Source organism: Hakea prostrata, chromosome 7, assembly GCF_041222555.1.
Source record: "Hakea prostrata isolate BN-2017 chromosome 7, UWA_Hpros_2, whole genome shotgun sequence".
Lineage (NCBI taxonomy): Eukaryota > Viridiplantae > Streptophyta > Magnoliopsida > Proteales > Proteaceae > Hakea > Hakea prostrata.
The window spans coordinates 66,364,450-66,385,837 of NC_142606.1; the positions used below are offsets into that span (position 1 = coordinate 66,364,450).

The following is a 21,388-nucleotide window of genomic DNA, read 5'->3' on the forward strand; positions in this document are numbered from 1 at the left end:
ACGAAAAATCACATTTTTTCTTTCACAAATTCATCCAAAAACACATGAGAAAATCCAGCAATAAATTTTAAACAAAAATAATTATCATGAATTATCAATTCATGCAAAACTTCATTAGGGAAATTCACAAGGATCCTCCCACTTGGATCCGAACCCAAAACATAAGGGTTTCCAAAAACCCTATCAATTTCCCATGGTTTCATATTAAACCCTGAATTCTCCGTGAGTTTCCATAAACCCTTGATCCTCCCATTGGATCCATACAATGAAATTAAATAATGGGGAGGAACAAAGAACCGTGGGAACCAATGGCTCTGATGCAATGTTGGTAATACTCCATATATATTCAAATCTATATGATAAGGGAAAGATCATTACCTGGATTCGCTTTCCCAAATATAAAGTATACGCAGCGGAGTAAATCTGGATCCACGTTCTCGCTCCACCACCAAAGCTCTACTGGGGTGATTCCACAATCACTAGGATAGGGAATAATTTACACAACCCAAATGCCGTGTGGAAAAAAGATGGATGAGTGATCTAAAGCAAAGAAAGGAAACCTCCAATGAGTTTCTCCTTCCTGCGTTTCTTGGAGAAAAAGAGAGAGAGATGGAGCCACCTCTTTTCTGGAAAAAACTCTCGTACGAATGAATCAATCACTTCTATCGTGTACTCTCAAGTGATGCGATGGTTACAAATATATATAACCTATATTCTGTAACCACTCTAATTATGAGTTTCCAAATTTGCCCTTGGGCATCTAATTTATTAATTATATTAATAAATTTCAATAGTTACAATAAGAGCCTATGGAGAAGTTTTCATAAGGGATCGAAGTCATTAGTGGTCATAGAAATTCTACCACTAAGATTAATATTAAGCAGATATTGCAACCTCCATCCCTCTATGTCAGCCACTTTCTAGATGAATATGACGATGACTTGTTAATTATTTGTCAGATGTCATGGTGACGAAATTAAGCATATAGAGTTTGACTTTATGGTGTCTTTGGTTTATTTAACATGTACCTGTTTCATTTTCCTGTTGTGGTGAAATTACATTGTCCTTCTAATTTGATGTTAACCTCATCTTAAGATTGAGAATTATGTCTTGATACTATGTGATAATTATTATTTTTTTCCTACTAACAATGGTGCATTATAGCATACAACATCATCTTGAGAGCAGAATTACAAATTAATTTCGCTTAATACGTGTTTTTCATCCATTCCCATTCTCTCTCAAAGGAGAAAAAAAGTGAAATTACTACTACAAAAATAGAAGAATTTGTTATAAATAATATTGATTATGGATATCCATCACCCCCCAATAGACAATACTTTTGATTGATCTTGTTCTAGTTTTCTTCTTTGTCTCTGATATATTCTCTTTATTTTATAACACATTATCAGCACGATTCCGCTCAAAGAAGAATCTGCTCGAAGTATTGCGTTTTGAGAAGAAAGACAGCAGACTATGTATCATTATGTTTCTATTCCAAAGTGAAAAGATTGATCGATCTCCTCGCACGTTTTTGTAAACAATGGAGTTTACCTTGTGCATCTTAAAATGTAAGTGCATCATGATAAAAAGTTATGTGTTTTATTGAATCTAAGAATCAATCAAATAATAAGATATTATGTTGCTTTAACGATTGTGGTTTTATTTATTGTATATAGTGGTTGCTAGCTTTGTACCACAAATATTGTTAAATGCACCTAAAGTTGCAATATTTGAAACTGTAAATGAATACAGTTCTACAGATGCACATGAAGTTGCAAGATTTGAAAATGTAAATAAGTACAGTTCTACAGATGCACTTGAAGTTGCAAGATTTGAAACTGTAAATGAATACAGTTCTGCAAATGCACATGAAGTTGCAAGATTTGAAACTGTAAATAAATATAGTTTTGCAGATGCACATGAAGTTGCAAGATTTGAAACTGTAAATAAATACAGTTCTGTAGTTTTTGAAATTAATTCTCTTTTGAAATTATAAGGAGAAAATATTATTCATGAAAATATCCCAGCATTTTCAAGTTTCAGATTTGTTGTTACAATAGTAATATTGTAATAGGAGTTTTAAGAAATACTCTGAATGATATCATGTCTATTTGTGGCTGAGTAAAATAATGGACTATTAATGAAAAGTCATGAAGCTCGTCTTATTGGTTCTGTTCCATTCCCTGAAGTGAATGCAACAATTCATGATATTGCCTGAAAGAAGGCAAAATTAAAATTATGGTCATGACTGTGGAAGAGGATGAGACAAAAGACGGAATAATTACCGTCATTATTATGGAAACAAATAAGAGAATAATAAGGATTCTCAATATAACAATTCAAGGAGTGAAGATAATATTTGTTACTGATGTGGTATGAAAGCCATTAGACATGTATCTGTCATACTCCACAATATTTAATTAAGCTTTGTCAAGCCTTAATTAAAGAAATAAAAATAATGTGAGATAAATTGGATTTTCCAAAATTATGATACTTGAGCAATTTTTGCTTATAAAAAAATGATGATTTTAATGGCTTCATAGATACTACATATCTAGATGCTGCAAACTCCTTTGAAGATAATAGTTGAAGATTTGGTTATAGTTATTTTATTTGATAACACGGAAGCCAATGTTCATACAAGAATTGTTAGTACAACATTGATTGGAAGCTCTGGAAGAGCTAATCCATTATTATCTGGGAGATAAAATTGACTATGAATAATTCATTATTTTGTAGTAAGTCTCAAAAAAACTTATTAAGTTTCAAAGCTATTTGCCAAAATGATTATCAAATTGAGACTACAAATAATGATATAAGTAAATATCTATACAAAGGTATTAGATATTTCTCCCAATTTGTACTACATGAATATCGCATGGTTGAAATACGTGCTTGGGTAAATCAAATGAACATTGATTCCAATAATTTTATTATTTGACATGACCGGTTGGACAATCCCGGATCAAGTATGATGCGAAAAACTATTGAAAATTCAATTGTCATCCATTGAAGAACCAGAAGATTTTTCAATTAAGTGAATTTTCTTGTATTGCTTGTTCTCAAGAAAAATTTATTTATTAAATATTCACCAGCTAAAGTTGAGATTGAACATTCTACGTTTTTAAAACGTATAGAGGGTGAAATATATGGGCTTATTCACCCATCATGTGGACCATTAAGATAATATATGATTTTAATAGATGCATCTATAAAGTGATCACATGTATGTTCATTATGAACTCGCAATTTGGTGTTTGCGAGATTGTTTGCTCAAATAATGAGATTAAGAGCATAATTTATGGATTATAAGATAAAGACAGTTTGTCTTGATAATGCTGGTGAATTTATATCTCAGGCTTTATGATTATTGTATAACAACTGAGATCACAGTTGAATAGCTTGTTGTTTATGTTTATATCCAAAATGGTTTAGCAAAATCATTTATTAAATGTCTCCAATTAATAGCTAAACCATTGGTTATGAGAACAAAGCATCATTTGTACGCATCAGGCCAAAAGGTTGTCATAAATTCTCCTATTACAATTGGCTTATGGTCATAAGCCAAATATTTCTCATCTTAAAATTTTTGGATGTGCGGCTTACGTTCCAATTGCTCCACCACAGCGCACAAAGATGAGTCCCAAAATAAAGTTAGGAATATATGTTGGATATAAATCTCCTTATATAAATCAATATACTGCTAAGGATAGGAGATTTATTTAATGCAATACTTGCTGAGTATTATTTTGATTAATTAGTTTTTCCAACATGAGGGGGAGAGAATAAACAGTTGGAAAAAGAGATTGATTGTATTCATTATCATTATCTCATTAGATTCTCAGATCGTTAATCGTGAACTTGAAGTTCAAAGGATAATGCAATAAATATTATAAATCAATCGTCGATTTGTTGACTCGCTAAGAGTTACTAAATCTCATATTCCAGTTGTAAATGCTCCAATTAGAATTGATGTTCCAGAAGGACAATCTATCAGTGCAAATGAAATTAAGCCACGTTTAAAACGTGGAAGATCAATCGGTTCCAAGGATAAAATTCTATAAAAAGAAAGGAGCAAATGATCAAGATGGTCATAAAATTAAGACAATTGATTATGAAAATCTTGAAGACATAACTTTCTATGAAACCCCAGAAGAGGTTCAGGTACCTGAAAATAATGAAGAGATCTTGATTAGTTATGTCATTGTAGGAAAGAGATGGAACCGAAAATATAAAGTTGTCGACAACAATTTTTGCATATAAGGTTTTTGTTGAAATAATGCAACAAGACGAGGATCTTGAATATAAATTTGTTAATGAATATAAATCAAGAAATGATTGGCCAAAATGTAGAGACGCAATTCAAGCAGAATTGAATTCGCTTGAAAAATAAAGTTTTTGGACCTATAGTCCAATATCTGAAGGTATAAAGCTAGTGGGGTACAATCGAGTTTTCTGCGAAAAATGAAATGAGAAAATGTATGAAATCGTGATATATAAAGCATGAATTATGGCACAAGAATTTTTGCAGATGCCTAGCATTGATTATATGGAAACATGTTCTCTTGTGGTGGATGCAATCACCTTCAGATATCTTATTAATCTGGCAGTATATGAAAATTTTGACATGCGTCTAATGGATATTATTACAGCCTATGGTTCACTCGAGTGTGAAATATATATGAAAATCCCTGAAGGATTCAAAATGCCTGAAGCACATAAAAATTCCTAGGAAGTTTGTTCAATAAGGCTTCAGAGATGATTATGACATATATGATATAATCTCCTTAGTGGATATTTACTAAATGAAAAGTATAAAAATGATCCAATTTATTACTGTGCCTTTATTAAGGATATGGATCTAATTTTAGTGAGTGTATATGATGATGGTTTAAATATCATCGAAACTCCTGAAGAGTTTCCAAAAGCAATAGATTATTTGAAGAAAGTTAAAATGAAAATATTGAAAAGACAATGTTTTGTCTTGACTTGTAAATTGAACATTTGACGAATGAAATATTCGTTCATCAATCAACTTATATAGAGAATATTTTGAAGAGATTTTATCTAGATAAAATATATCCATTGAGTACCCCCAGGTTGTAAGATCGCTCAATATAAAGAAAGATTTATTTCGACCCCAAGAAAATAGTGGAAAATTTCTTGGTCATATAGTACCATACTTAGTGCAATTGGGGCATTAATGTATTTTGCTAATAGTATAAGACCAGATATAGCATTTTCTATAAGTGTATTAGCAAGATTTATCTCTTCTCCAATACGAAGACACTGAAATGTTATAAATCATATATTTCAGTATATTCGAGAAATTATTGACATGATATTATTTTATGAATGTGGACATCAATTTACTTGTTATGCAGATGCAAGATTTTTATCTGATCTATATACAACTAGATCTCAAACAGGCTATTTATTCACAAGTGAATGTTAGCTATTTTATATTTGGTTTAGACCAATGATACAACACATTCTGGAAACATGAGTCTTCTACTAGAAAAAAGGGGTTTGAACAATATTATATGAAGATTATGCTGCATGCATAGCTCAATTGAAGCGATGATACATCAAAGGAGATGGAACGATATATATTTCACTGAAATTCTTCTTCATTCATGGTCTTCAATGAAATGGTGAAATCGATGTTCAACAAACTCGTTCAAGTGATAATTTGATAGATTTATCTACTGAGAAGTTGCATACTTCAAATCTTGAGAAGCTGGTATATGATATTGGAATGTACGTACTTAAAGATACTCAATGATGTTATCATCAGGGGGAGTAAAATATGTGCTGCACTCTTTTTCCCTTAACCAAGGTTTTGTCCCACTGGATTTTCCTGGTAAGGTTTTTAATGAGGCAGCTACCAATACGTATTATTTAGATATGTATACTTTTTTTCCTTCACTAAGATTTTTTCTCACAGGGTTTTTTTTAGTAAGGTTTTAACGAGGTACATTATCTATTGATGGACATCCAAGGGGGAGTATTATAAATAATATTGATTATTGATATCCATCACCCCCAATAGACAATACTTCTGATTGATCTTGTTCTAGTTTTCTTCTTTGTCTCTGATATATTCTCTTTATTTTATAAGAGAATTGAATTTGTTAGACGTTGTTGTGGTAATTATGCATTTGGATGTTGTGGCTATCCAGTGTATACTATTGGGTTGTATTCAATTAAAGAAAGTGTAATATATGTATGACATCAATCTCTATTTTTCTCATAATAGAAAATTGATGAGTACTACGAAACCAAAATTCATACTTTAGAAAACACATAACTCACTTTGTTTTTTTAATGACGAAAAAAGAAAAACTTTCATTTAATAAGTTTGAGGATGACATATTAGCAGTGTTACATATATATGAGAGTGGATATAAACAAAGTTACAAAGGGACTGTTTGGGGGAAGGGTGAGATCCTAGCATTTGATAATACACCTATTAACTGTATAAACATTGGGATAAGATGGAAAGACTAGGAGATCAATTGATGGATTTGTAATATATTTGCAAGGGTTTGTGAGTTAATCCATAAACTAAGGTAATTTTTCACTGATTTGCCTGCTTTAGTCCTTCCACGATCCCATCCAAAAGACGCTCGAGCTTTGAATCAAAAGTGATTGATGTAATTTAAGGATGACTTACCAATGTTTGAGCTGACCATCAGTCCATCGTTTAATTAAATTTTTTTTTTTTTTTTTTGCTTGGGATGTAATTTAAGGATGACTTTAGGTGTTTGAACTTGGATAGTATTAATAGGTGGAGAAAGATAAAGAGCAGCTATTCTTGATCTGCAAAAGGATCACTTAAAAAATTGTGTAATTTTTTTTCTTCAAGGTAGGGTTTGCTTGTATCACTATGTCTAATGGAGTATGATGAGTTACTATTTGCTACATCATGATATGGAGTCTAAATTTACTATCCATATAATTGTTCGTGGTGATAGATGTAAACCCTCCAAGCATGGGTCGAACAATTCTTAGCTTACTGAAGGCCGGGTCGCTCAGTTAGTAAAAACCACCATCTCCAAGTAAGAGGTTAGAGTTTGAATTTCTTCAGGGCCAGGGTATTAGCCTGACTTATATTATGTAATACCCCATCCATATCCCTCGTATATAAAAAATCACCTATTCCCAATAAACAACTCATAACTTACCATCCCCATGCCATCCATTCCCACCTCTCTGCAATGTTGCAATGTTTTGAGTAATTCGGTTTCATCCACTCTATCCATTCAGCAAGCGTTGAGCGGTTAGAATGTAGTCAAAATTGACTTTTAGGGCCTGTTTGGTTACATGAGTCTGGAGATTCCAAATATTTATAAATTTCAAATCTGTAGATTTCAAATCTATGGAGTTATAATTTATAAAATTAGATGTTTGGTTGTAAAATGAAATCTGTGGATTCATCCTAAAAAATTATTTGATCGACGTGATTTTTGTGAATGTGCAAATGTATAGCTTTTTTGAAATCTCTGGATTTCACCCCTTACCCATAAATCTACAGATTCACGTTTTTAGTGTACAAAGGTGAATCTCTAGATTTCATGAATCTAGAGATTTTTACAACCAAACGAGTATAATTCTCAGATTCATGAATCCAGAGATTTGAAATATTGCCATGAATGTCTCAAAGTTCTAATGAAATTCAAAATACTATATCCCAAGAATTACAACCAACAAAATTCTCCAAAATTAAACTATACTAAGAAATAAAATAAACATGATTTCTCTTTATTTTTCTATTTAATCAAATAATATTTTTATACAAAATAAATTAACAACATATATAAAGAATTGTCATAAAATGCTCAATGATATGGATGAGACTAGTGGGGGTGCTTGAGAATGAGAGGTACTTGTGTTTTTTGTATTTGAGAACTTGTACCAAAATGAAAAAGAGAGCAAAGAATTCCACTTCAGGTTTGCTCCTTATATAAGGGAAATTTAATTTGGGAATTTGTGGTTTTGGGTGCTTGAGAGTTATGAGAGGGACTTATCTTTGAGATATTATACCAAAATGAAGAAGAAGGCAATGAGTTTCACCTTGGATTTTCCCTTATATGAGGAAAACTTAATTTAAGCATTTGTGCTTGTGGGTGCTTGAGAGTTATGGGGTCAGAATGGCGATTTTTTGTTTGTGGCAGGGTAGATGTCCTCCGCGCATTCCTGCGAACGCAACACATGGTTTTTTAATATCTAACGGCCATGAATGAAAAAGCGGGTGTATGAACATAAATATACATTTTGTTTTACACTTTAGGTTTTAAAGTTTTTAAATTTACAATCAAAACCCATTATTGGTGTCGATCAAATCATTCCATGTGAAAGAAGTCTCGGGCTGTTATCAACTTACCCTGCTCATCCTTTGATTTTGATCCTGTTGATTCAGTCGAAGAACCAGATCCAGCAGTACCGCGGCACATGTGTTATTTGGTAAGATTGACTGTATCCGGAAGTTCAACCATGTACGTAATCCTGCCCTCAAGCTGCATTACCAGTGAGTGGGTCAATGCTCGTCCTCCGCCGTAAGCGCGCGCCTCTTCTTAGGCTATCTCTATTTTTTCTATGGATGAAGCGGATCGGACAGAAAATATGAAAAGGTGCATTTCATAAAGAATGAACCTCCGACCGATCGGCCAATGGTCTACTTCAATACATGATGCATGGGAAGTGTAGTTCGTAGGACATGAGGTTTTCCTTTGACTAGGAACCACTACGACCTGGCCGATCTCAGAGTGCTTAGAATGATGTGTCCTTCCGTTTCAGTGGATCAAATCTGCTATTTGATCTTCACTGCTCCTCTTTTCGATGGTGGAAAAATAGAGTTCCTCAAGAAACATCAACATCATCTAGGAAAATTGTTGAATGCCCTAGCATGCGATAAACTGCCTTCTTCTCTGGCAACGAAGAGCAAGCGTGTTAATCAAGACCCAATTTCATTAGCGATTTGCAGATTTGCTATCAACTTTCATGCATTGGGTTTTGTTTGTTGAATGCAATTTTACCCTATTTTGATTGCCGCTGCATATTTTATTTTCCTTTGATTTCCAGTGGTTACATTTCTTTGAAATTTAGTAAAGAATTTAACGACCACCACCTACCATTTTATTTCTCTGCGCTGATATTCTTGAAATTACAAACCTGTAAATATTCTTAGCCTCTTGAAAGGCCTTCTGAGGTGGGTAATGTTGTAATTAAGTCTCTCAGCTTTGATCCACTCTATAATGCCCAAATCTCTATGTGAAGGAGAATGTTGACATTTGTCAAGGATCGATATTACTTAGGTGGTGAACCAAAACACACTAAGAAATTTATTCAGATTTGCTCCATATATATTGTATTTGAAATACCATGAAATGAGAACAGATGACTCTTCCACCTTTATGTAATTGAACTCACATCTTGCCACATGGGATGCATTTCCACTTCCATTCATAAACCAATCTCCATCGCAACTGAGAATGACCAGGTCTCAACTGCAGATTCAATAGCCATGTCTTCAAATTCTCTCCTCCTACTTCAGGTCCCAAAATGGCATTGTTGAAGAAATGGATTCATTTCCTACTTCTATTGAACAATAAAGCCATTTGGGGCTTGAGCCTGGCCATTGATGGAATGTCCAGCTTCTCTTGTTGCAACTGTGGCTTTGCGGAAGGTAGAACCAGAAGCATTGTTGAGAAGGAGACAGATCTCTTTGGGAGACCGGGGCCTTCAGAACCGCAGAAGGACCTCTGAGACAGAGGAGCAGCACTGGAATATAGATTCTTTTAGCAGGGGAAGTTTGAATGGAAGAGAATATCACACTCAACTCCTCCCTCTTCAATCTTACACGAAATAGCTTCGGATATCCAAGGCTTATAAACTGGAATGGCTTACCCTTTTACTGTGAACATGCATGGAAATATAGCCTCCATATAAATTAGTGCAGCTTCAGGATTTGTCCATCAACTGTATGACAAATGAATATAACACAAAATCTACAGCCATATATTTACAGGTGATTCAAGAATGATCAGACAAATGAAGACTCCGAAGCCTCAGAGAAAATTTTTACCAACGTCCCATCCTTGGCCCAGAATGGATTACATCAAAATAATCGGAAATGCCTTCCCTCCGATAAGCATTTATTAGTGAAGGCCATGATCCGATGAAATGAAGAATGAACCACCATGAAATCAGATGGGTTAGTGAAAATGAACAATACTGCTCCGAGTCATCATTACCGAAGAAGGTGCTGCGAAGTTTAAACACCTCCAAACTGATCCTGCTGTTCTTTTTTTCCTCACAACTTGTCAATTGCTCACTTGCCTACGCGCTTCATTCGATTCATCACAGCATGGTAATATAGAAGCACAGACATTGGTTGACCAAGAATGCTGAAGAAGAACCAGAAGACCATGTTCCCAACCTAGCAATGAATCAACAGTAAAACCAAATTTAGCTTCATGCATAAAAGTTTTTTCAAGAAGTACTCTGAAGGTAGGTTATAATTGAAATGTAAGGTCAAGCTGGAAACTGGTTCAGAACCCCCCACCCCACTTCCTCTCTTTCCCAGTCGAGTTATTTCAAAAAATGTTCCACTTCCATCTACCCCACGAGCTATGGATTGTTACTGACGTAACGAAGCTTTAAGGCTTGCAAGAAACCCTACCAAGAAGCTCAAGGCAAACAAGCTTACGTTTGACCTGCAGCTGCCATCCCCACATAGAACTAGCATAAAGTCCTGTATCATAGATGTCATTGATGCATTCTGTGTCAGTTTCAACCTATCCACTCTCTTCGTGTAATCCAAGTATTCAGATCCCCTTAAATGGATGGACCAACCTTTCGCACCTGAATGACACTCAAAATCAAACCAATCAGTGTTGAAGGTTTTTATTTCAATAGGCCCATGAAAGCTCCATAAATCTCTACCTAGCGTGGTTTAGGTGTTATGCAACATCCACTGCTCGTTCAGGGGGTTCCAAAATGTTGGCACACAACTATCGGATGCCCATGTTGAACAACATGAACATCAGCTTGACCAAAATTGTGCTCTTTACAGAGTCTCAACTGAACTCTCGTGTGCAAAAGTCAAACATGCTAGGGCAAGATTAGATGAAAATAGTTGAGGAGAAAGTCCATACCATGGTATTTCTGAATTTATTTTGTAGGTATCTTGTGAGGAGAAGCAGAGGAACCTGATAACAAAATAACAACAAAAGTTCACATAAATCTCATCTGATATTAATCATTGACACTAACAGTTTTAGGTAGAGAGAATTATTTATGTTCAGAGCACTGGTTTTCCATGGATTCTATATCAGAAGATCTTGCAATTGTATGGCCATAAGGCCCATAACTTTTAGCATGACAAAGAATAGCTCCACCACACTTAGATATTGCACACTAGATCATGTGATACCTGGACTCTGTGGTACTTGTTAACAGTTGGATTTGTTTACCAGGACTGACAAGTTACAACTTAAGGTTGTGGTTTATGAGCTGTCACCAGATCAGTTGAGATGAGCTTTAAGGTGATCCACAAAAATCTATAGCAAAATCTGTGTAAGACTATATGTTCTCATATAATCTTTAGAGAGAGAGATAGAGAGATGAAAAGTCCTTTTCCCCCTTTTATTCCTGCCTCTTTCTGAATATACTATTTTACTGGTTCAAGAAACAACAGGTTTTAGAAAGTCCAGGTGTCATGCAAGAGGATGCGTTAAACATCCAAGAAAGTCGAAGGTAGGATGCATAAGTTTTCTAAATGTTTGTTCCAGACCTCTTTGCCCATCAAACTGAAATGATACATAAATAAAAGGAAAAAGAAACAGATGATGTTGTAAACAATGAGTCACCTGAAACATAATGCCTATGAAAGCCCAAAAGTTGAATATGTGGCAGGGCACTCCAATTAATAACTGTAGACATCCAAAACAAGATGTCATCATCAAAAAAGTAGTAAAATTAGTAACAACTGAAAGCATGGAACAGAATGAAACATATTCAGACCATCCCACCTTAGACCATGGAGATTGTTCAGTGGTAAAATCAGACTAGTGGTATATTGGGTATTCATAATTTGTTATGCATAATTCTTTACAGTTCAGTCTAATTTTGTGTCCTTTTGCATCTTTAGTGGCTACATAGTATTGACTGCAGTCTTGACCGGCCAATTTATTCCATCTATGACTCCTCTTCTCTAATCTAATTAATGTTCTCCTCTCTCCTTTAACTTCTTGGTTCTGTTTTCTTAGTTCAATAGTTGATACTGTGACAAAACCATGTTCTTCTAGCATATTTATCATGATGCAGCCAAGTCTTCTGGTATGTTGCCACCTTGTTGGTATTGCATTGGTTTTCCAGACAGTCTCAAATAATGTGGTTGCCTTGCTGCCTTGGTAACTATGGCTTCTCGAGAGTTATCATTCCAAAGACACTCTTTTTAACAGAAGAAGAAGAAACCCTGCGGGGGGGGGGAGGGCTAAAGAAAGATTATGGATCCCTTCTTATTCTTCTATGATGTGTTTCATCCCTTGTTCTTTACACTTTGTTCATTTTTACCTTCTTGTGTGTAATGCAACATTATCAAAATAAATAGCTAGTAAACAAAGGGAAAGAAAAAAGTTAAAAGATACTTTTATACCCTGGGTTTATTTAGAGAGGAACCAAGCGAAATTATTAACAAGCAAATTAGTAGTTAGCACAGTTCACCATTCGGGTGGGGGGATTTGAATGATGAACAATTAAAACCAAGTTCGGTGTACCCTAATTCAGGCAATGGGAAACCAAACAAAACCCCATTTCACCATTCTGCTTGGTAGTTGGTAGGATCTAATTATGGCTCAGACACCATGTTCAATAAAAGTAAGACTAAATGAGGGACCAAATTTTGTACTACAATTACCAACCACAAGAACGAAACACCAGGAAAAGGAAACAGATAAATGCAGCATCATAAAGTTAAAGAGTTTATACTCCATAGAATGGGAATTGTTATACAGATATAGGTACAAAACAGCAATATACCTCATGGAATACGGGGGAGAGAAGGAAAACAAACACAACAGCAAAATCCTGATATTCAAACAAACAGAAACAGTTCTTGGTCAAACTCAGGACCGAGATATTAAAGTTGAACATTATGTTCAAAGAGTACTACATTCTTGGAAATACCAAAAAAAAAAAAAAAAAAGATGAAAGATAAGAAAAGGAAAAATGAAGAAAACAGAAGGCAATGCATTTCATTCATGTAAAAGAAGATGATCTTAAGGGCCTGTTTGGTTACATGAATCCAGAGATTTGAAATCTCTGGATTCATGAATCTGAGAATTATACCCGTTTGGTTGTAAAAATCTATAGATTCATGAAATCTAGAGATTCACCTTTTTACACTAAAAACGTGAATCTGTAGATTTATGGGTAAGGGGTGAAATCCAGAGATTTCAATAAAGCTATACATTTGCACATTCACAAAAATCACGTCAATCAAATAGTTTTTTAGGATGAATCCACAAATTTCATTCCACAACCAAACATCTAATTTTATAAATTATAACTCCATAGATTGAAATCTATAGATTTGAAATTTCTAGATATTTGAAATCTGCAGACTCATATAACCAAACAGGCCCTAAAGAAATGTGGAAATCAGAGACAGAGTTGAGGAAGGATACTGGAGAAGGTACCACCAAACTACTTATCATGACTAAGCGAATCATCTGAATAATTGATCACTGTCAAGCCCCACCCAAGTGGATTGTGTAAATGGTGTTGAATACCCCCCACTGGATCACAAATCTTGTACCAATGCCATACCTCTCATTCGCAACACAAATAACAGGCAAGAGACTTGAGGATTTGAACAACTTGCAATATCAAATAATTAAGGAGTTCCAATGGTAACTGATTACCGATCCCATATTAGTTCCAAAATGAAACAAGATAACATAATCCAATAGTAAATAGCAAAGAATTTATAATTAATGCTATCCTAATATATTGTCAAACTCCTAGTCCACTAGATGAATTTCATATGAGCATAAGTAGCAAGCACACACCATGGTCAGCATCCAACTGCTTGGCAGCAACAGCACCACCATCCACGCCGCAATCCTGAGTAACATGCACAGGGACTGCTACACCCATACCATCATCTGAAAGGAAAGAACAACCACGAGGTGAGTTCTGAGAGGCACAAACACATCCAAATGCATGAACAAGCTGCAACCTACATGCCATTACAATATATGCACAATAATATCTAAATATGACAAACATGCTTTTATGGGAATCAGCCCCTTGGGAGTCTGTCTTCATTCATCATCTCATATTACATCAGCCGGGGGTAATGGGATCCAATCTCCACTATTTGGGTCAGTCCGTTCAATGCTTCAATTAATGTAAATCAATGGGTGATTTAGGAATTCAGTCTGCACTCTTGCACACATCAACCGGTAGGCTCAAGGGATTTGGTCTGCACTCTCACTCAAATCAAACGATAGGGTCAAGCAATTTGCTCTGCTCATGCTCATAACACAGAAAAGTAAATCAACTAGGGGTTTGGGATTAGCACGTGTTAGGGGTCTCTCTTAGCCATGCTTCTATATGGGTTATGCGTCCATCATGATCAAATGCAACAAAATGTGTGGATGTGAGTTTGTAGTCTACTTCCCCCATCCCCTTACATGAACATAACCCACAAATTTTAGTTCACATGTCTAGTCTTACCTCACATCCATAACTAGCTGCATGATAAAAATATAAAATTGATCATATTGGAATTCAATAGAGAGGATATAACTTGTTTAAATACAACCATCCTTGTAAATTCATACCCACCTCCATGTGTTTCAAGGCATGCATGCGTACAGCAGAATTTAATCAAAGTTTTCATCACTGTAATCATTAGTAACAAATATAAGACTTCACGAGAGAGCAGAAACCTCATTCTAGCACACAAACCCTCACTTGTGGCAACAGTCTGTGTACGTTAGGTTTCAAGTGTCCAATATCGCCCCACAATTAAAACCTTGGACATATTAAATGCATTAAACCTTAAACAAAAGCTCTTAGGACCTAAGGAATAAAATCCAAGAAGCACAGGACTTAATCCAAATCATCTGAAGCCTTTTTTTCCCACATAACAATTTGGGTATTGCAATCCACTTCCAATACAGGTAATAAACATGAATGCATGTGTACCATGTCACAGTGAATGTTGTACCAAACAAAACCAATGTACAAGTAACCATAGATATAGATAACGGCAAAGTGATCAATACCAAATATGAAAAAGAAGCTAAAACAAGGGGTGCAAGACTTGATGGATATAGAGCTTTTGACATAGTCCTAGTTCAGTTATGGAGTAGGTTTGTATTGGAAGTGCTTTTGGCATAGTGGTGGCAACTTCCTATGTAGAGGTAGTAAGACCAAGAAGTTTTTGGTCCAAATCTTCGTCCCTCTACACCTTCCCTTCCCTTCCCCCTCCTATCCTATAGGCCTCCAGTCCTTGTGACTGATTTGATGATGACCCCCCCCCCAAAAAAAAAAAGGAAAAAAAAAGAAGTAAAGTAATGAAGTAGGTTTGTAATGATTCTGTTTTGTCTTAGGTTTGGTCTCCTCATTCACTCCGACAAACAGGAACCTTTACACTAGAGGATGAATATGAAAATAGGGATTTTATCCAAAAATCTGTTTGTAAATATAAGATAAACCGTTTAGAGTAGATTCACATTGGCAGTTGAATGCCGTAAGTCTGTGAAACTGAGAGCTGATCAGCATTCCTTTGATTGAAATGCAAGAAACATCTTGGAGAAGGGTACTTGGCCCAAAAAACAGCCCATCAAGATTGAGCTCAACTAGCAGCTTTGTGCTGACTAGACTCTCTTTCCTGTCCTTCTCCAAATGAAAACTTTTCAAGGCTCTGCTTTCCGTAAGACTTTTTAAAGACTTCTTTTAAGATAACAAGGGGCAGAAGGTCATATTTTACTGAGATAGTGAATCCTTAACATACATTCACGCCCACGCACGAAAAGAAGGAAAAAGTCGAAAACCAGAATTAAAAAGCCTCTGAGTCATCAGTATCCAAAATCAACGCTTAATCAGACATAAAGGCAAATAAACAATAACAGCTGAGAGGGAATTACCTTATATAAATACTTCGTCAACAAGTTTAAAACAATTCTCTGGATGCAGCAGCCAACAAATCCACCTGTGATCCGTAATCTACTGCATACAAACCATTTAGCTTGAACAATTTCTTTGACTGTGTCAGATCTGGTAATCTTACCAAGGATGTACACCCTCTACTATCCAAGATCCGCAAAGACTCCAACAATCCATAACCAGCTTGAATCTCAGTGAGCTTCTCGCAGATCTTGATATATAGCTCCTCCAAATTTTGAAAATTTGAGAGATCTGGTAATCTTTCTAAGGACACGCACCCACTTGTATCCAGAGTCTCTAAGAATTCCAGTTCATGCACGCTATGAATCTCGGCAAGATTCTTGCAGTCAACAATCGATAGATGCTTTAAGTTTTTTAAATTGGAAAGGTCAGGTAATCTTTCCAGAGATTCACAATCACTGATATCTAATTCTTCTATGAATTCCGGCCCGTCAAAACCATGAATCTCAGTTAGATTCTTGCAGTGAACAATCGATAGATGCTTTAAGTTTTTTGAGTTGGACAGATGAGGTAATCTTTCAAGAGATTCACAGTCACGGAAATTCAATGCCTCTATGAATTCGAACCCGTCAAAACCATGAATCTCAGTTAGATTCTTGATGCCTTGGATGTTTAGATTACTCAACTTGTTGGACAGATCGGGTAATCTTGAAAGGAGTAGGCACCTTGCTATCATCAATTCTCGCAGGGACTCCAATCTGCTGAGGCCTGGAATGTGGGTTAAATTCCCACAGCCATTAATCTTCAATATCCGCAACTCTTTCAACTTTGAAAGATCAGCAGGTAATCTCTCTAATGATGTGGCCTCAATTATCCATAACTCTTGTAAGCATTCATAGTACTCAAGGAGCTCAATCTCGGACAGTACAGGACATCCAATGATCTTTAATATCCTCAACACTTTTGAATCTCGCAAATATGGTATTTTTCTCAATGAATTGCAGTACTGTACCTCCAACACCTCCAGAGAGTCCATCCCCTCGCCTTCAAAATCAGATATGTAGTGATTCTTATCCAGCTTTAAAGTCCTCAGATATTTCGAGCCCCTCAGTTTTGGTATCTTCTTCAATATTGCACACCCCCTAATCCCGAAGTCCACCAGGGAATCCAACTTCTCGTCGACACCTTCAATTTCTTCTAGGCTGCTGCTGTTATCAAGATCTAATTCCTCTAAATTCCTCCAGCCTTCTGGTGTACTTGATAGTGTTATCAATGACGTGCAATTGTAGGCCCGAAGTCTAGTCAAACTTGAGGGAAGTGGACCTGAGATATCTCGAAGTGAATAGCAACAGTGCATATCAAGGCTAGTCAAACTCGATGGAAGAGGAACTGAGATGCCTAGAATCGAATCACAGAAGCTCATATCAAGGGTAGTCAAACTTGATGGAAGAGGACCTGAGATGCCACGAACCGAAGTACAAAAGGGCATATCAAGGCATAACAGACCTTGGGGAAGATTTGGAACCCATTCAAGTTTACTGCAGTATCCAAGCCTCAGCATTTCGAGATGTTTTAGGCTTGAAAGCGTTGGAAGTGATATTAATGATTTACATTGATAAGCATCTAAATGTTTCAGACTTGAAGGAAGATTTGGAAGCGATTCAAGTTGGTCGCACCAACTTATATAAAGCATCGTCAAGGAAGTCATGCAACCCAATTTCTCCGGCAGCTTTTGTAGCCTATTGCATTCATATAATTTGAGACTTTGGAGAGAAGTCAACCAATAAAGTTCATTGGGGAGCTCCACCAGTCTCTCGCAGCATCCTAAATCAAGTTCTACCAAGGAGATCAAGTGGCCCAGCTGCTCCGGGAGAGTGATCAGATTCTTACAACTCCCTAAATCGAGCCTTTTGAGTGACGTCAACTGGGAAATTTCACTCGGCAGATCCTTTAGATTCCAACAGTGACTCATATCTAATTTAATTAAATTCCTACGACACCAAATGGATTTGTCAATCTCCTCCAATTTGAAACAATGTTTAAGAATCAATACCTCCAGCAGCAAGTATGTTGAAACATCAGGAGTTCTAGTTAATTGAGCACAATACGAGAGATCTAGAACTTTCAGATTGACAGCCACCTACAAAATTGAATTTATGTATTAATTATTATAATTAGCTCGAGAAGGACAAAATAGAGAATTTCTATTTTTTTCCCTTCCCCCAAGACTTTGCGATTAACGAATTAAACAAAGTAGAAAGTTATGTTCTTCCAAACCTTAATGTGCTTCCAGCCAATCCATTCGTCTAAAATCTGACTTCTGGATAGATCAAGAATGACCAATTCTTCTGGAGAGAAATTGGGGAGTGGATAACTTTTACAAGGGAATTCATTCCATCTAAGCCATCTTAGCTTTGAAAAAGAATTAGTGATGTTCCCAGATAAATCTACACCATCAAGATGCAGTAACCTTAGTTCCGTCATTGCAGCAAATCCTTCACCCATCAGACATTCATGGAGTTTAACACGAAGCCCTTCAACAGTACTTGTTCCCTACAAAATGACAACCTCAATTAAGTATATTTTAAAAAGTTTAACTTGAAAGACTAACACTAAAAGAATACCTAATTCACAAACCTCCTCACAAACAATAAAAAAATAAAAAAATAAATAAAAAAATAAATAAAAATTATTCAATACCTACCGTCTGTTTATTGAGTACTTTAGTGGCTTCCTCTTTAGACCATATCCGAGAACGCTTTCCCGCTTCGTCTTCGTTTTCTTTATAAACAATATGCCTTCCAAAATCTCGAAGCTGATCATGCATCTTTAGCTCATTATGCTCATTGATTGTTAGCATTGACCTTGCACAGAGAGCATCAAGCTCCTCTTGAGCAGAAAAATCATCCTTTTCCCAAAAATAACATGCAATGTCTTTGTCCTCTCCAATTAAAAGACAAGCAACATCAAGAAAAATCCGTTTCTCCTCAACATCTAACTCACCATAACTTACTTTCAAGATTTTCATGACATCAGTATTGGGAAATTTTTGCAATTTCTCTAACATTTTTTTCCATTTTGATTTATCATGTGATTTTAAAGATGAGCCTACAAGTTTAAGAGCCAAGGGAAGTCCTCCAGTAGTTTTCACAATCTTTGTTGATAGATCCCAATAATCAGTTGGAGGTTGGTAAGTTCCAAATGCATGGTGGCTGAAAAGGACAAGTGAATCATTTGAATCCATTTCATGGGGTCCATAAGTTATTTGGCTTGGGGCAACCTTGGCATTTCTACTTGTGATAATGACCCTACTTCCAATACTAAATGATTCACCATCTCCAACCAAAAACTCTACTTGATCACTAGCACTGACATCATCAAGCACAATAAGGACTTTTTTGTTGTGGAAGTTTTGCTTGATCAATTCAAATCCATCAAACTTGCTAGTAATATTATGTTTTTCTTTAGTGATGAGTTGGTTTTGCAAATATTCAATCCCATATTTTTCAGCTTTGTAACGAACATCTTCAATGAATCTATGTTCTTCAAAATGACTGAAGACTTTACTGCAAACAGCTCTAGCAATTGTTGTTTTTCCAATACCACCAAGACCATGGACCACTATAATTCTTCGGTCATTAGATTCTATGTCTAAAAACTTTAGCATCTTTTCAATATGAGATTGAATTCCAACTAGGTTGTTAGGAATAATGGAACGTCTCCTATGCAATTCATTCCGAACAGTTTTAACAACTTCTTGAATTAACTTCCCTTCATACCTGCATAGTTGAAATAAAACTTAATAATAATAAAATGATTTAGGTGATGAATTATATATATATATATATATATATATATAATGAAATGGATATCATAGGCTATGGATTAATACTTGGTTCTCATTTGTATGCTTTTATTTTTGTTTAAATATATATATATATTATATATATATATATATATATATATATATATATATATATATATATATATAATGAAATGGATGAAGAATCCTTAATATGGAAGAAACATTAAGTGGATTAATACTTGGTTCTCATTTGTATGCTTTTATTTTTGCTTGAATTCTCCATCAAAATCGTCCATAATGTTCCAGTTATAGCATTTTATCAAGGGCTGCAGTAGGCTAAAATAAGAAATAAATAAATAAAAATACGTTTAAGCTAAGGTTAGGAATGTAAAATAAAGATAATGTTGAATTGCAACAAGTAGAAATTTATAAAAAATAAAAGGTGTTATAAATTTTAACTTGCTTGTTACAGTTATTTATTTTCTTATCTAGTTGATCCGATTTTGTGACTTAAATTAAAAGAAGAGAGTAAGTACAAACTATACCTTAAATATTATGGATCCAATGAAATAGAAGTGTTGTGTTGGACTTACATGCCTTCCTTCAAATGCCATCCGACGAGTTCTCCAACATCTTTTACAGCTTCTTTCCATTGTTGTACGATCGTCTCTTTATTATCCTTCTGGTGTTCTTCAAAGACTTCAGCATTTCTTTCTACTAAATGCTTTTGGTATTCATTGAGGTACAAATTGTATTCCGGAGGGGCATTCGCGTCGAATTCTTCCTTGTTTCGTACATCCCTTGGTTCAATTTTGTAGAAAATGGGAAAGATGATCTGATTCTTTGTCTCTTTGCATTTGAATGCCTCGACCAATTCATTGAGACACCACTTGGTAGAAGTATAACTCTTCGAAAAGATGGGAATGGAGATTTTGGACTCTTGAATTGCAGTGTTTAGCTGATGACCAATCTTGTCTCCCTTGGTGAGTTCATTCTCATCCCTGTAAGTTTGAATTCCAGCTTCAATCAAAGCATTATAGAGGCAATCAGCAAAACTAGTACGAACATCTTTACCACAAAAGCTCAAGAACACATCAAAACGCCAACCTTGAGACGATGATGAGGAAGAAGAAGAAGAAGTGGAGGAGGAGGAGAAGGATGCCATTCAAACAAATTGCTTGATAATCAATCGACGAATCTATTTCACCTCTTTATATTTCTGAAGTCAACTCCCTCTTCGTTCCTAGCAAGTGGCTCATTTTTATATTTTAATAAAAAAGATTTAAAATTTAAAAAGAAATCAAAGAAAAGCAAAACCACACTAACACTCAAGTGGCTCATTTTTATATCTTAATAAAGAAGATTTAAAATTCAAAAAGAAATCAAAGAAAAGGAAAACCACACTAACATGCAAGTGGCTCATTTTTGTATTTTAAT

The 21,388-nt window shown here is 35.3% G+C and overlaps 1 protein-coding gene and 1 long non-coding RNA gene across 2 annotated transcripts in view; both read right to left on the bottom strand.

The window, feature by feature from the left end:
• Positions 1-9,950: 9,950 nt before the first annotated feature.
• Positions 9,951-21,388, bottom strand: part of LOC149011751 (uncharacterized) — a 78,655-nt gene continuing 67,217 nt past the window's right edge. The window contains exons 2-4 of the long non-coding RNA XR_016174688.1: positions 11,877-11,939; positions 11,163-11,216; positions 9,951-10,444 (exon numbers count right to left, since the gene is read on the bottom strand). This is a non-coding gene — a long non-coding RNA (uncharacterized LOC149011751). The remainder of the gene's footprint in view (positions 10,445-11,162; positions 11,217-11,876; positions 11,940-21,388) is intronic.
• On the bottom strand, positions 16,191-21,144 carry LOC149011752 (uncharacterized). The gene is made up of 4 exons (XM_089164412.1): positions 20,545-21,144; positions 18,851-19,925; positions 18,424-18,699; positions 16,191-18,286 (listed from the first exon to the last, which is right to left on the bottom strand). The coding sequence occupies exons 1-4, from the start codon at positions 21,114-21,116 to the stop codon at positions 16,193-16,195; spliced, it is 4,017 nt and encodes a 1,338-aa protein (XP_089020538.1). The 5' UTR covers positions 21,117-21,144; the 3' UTR covers positions 16,191-16,192.

What these genes read in the sequence shown, in the direction of transcription:
- LOC149011752 (XM_089164412.1), bottom strand. Translation starts at nt 21,116, where the DNA reads ATGGCATCCTTCTCCTCCTCCTCCACTTCTTCTTCTTCTTCCTCATCA. An exon ending in TGGCATTTGAAGGAAGGCAT is followed by an intron (nt 19,926 to 20,544) that starts GTAAGTCCAACA and finishes TCAACTATGCAG; the next exon opens with GTATGAAGGGAAGTTAATTC. An exon ending in AAGTACTCAATAAACAGACG is followed by an intron (nt 18,700 to 18,850) that starts GTAGGTATTGAA and finishes GTCATTTTGTAG; the next exon opens with GGAACAAGTACTGTTGAAGG.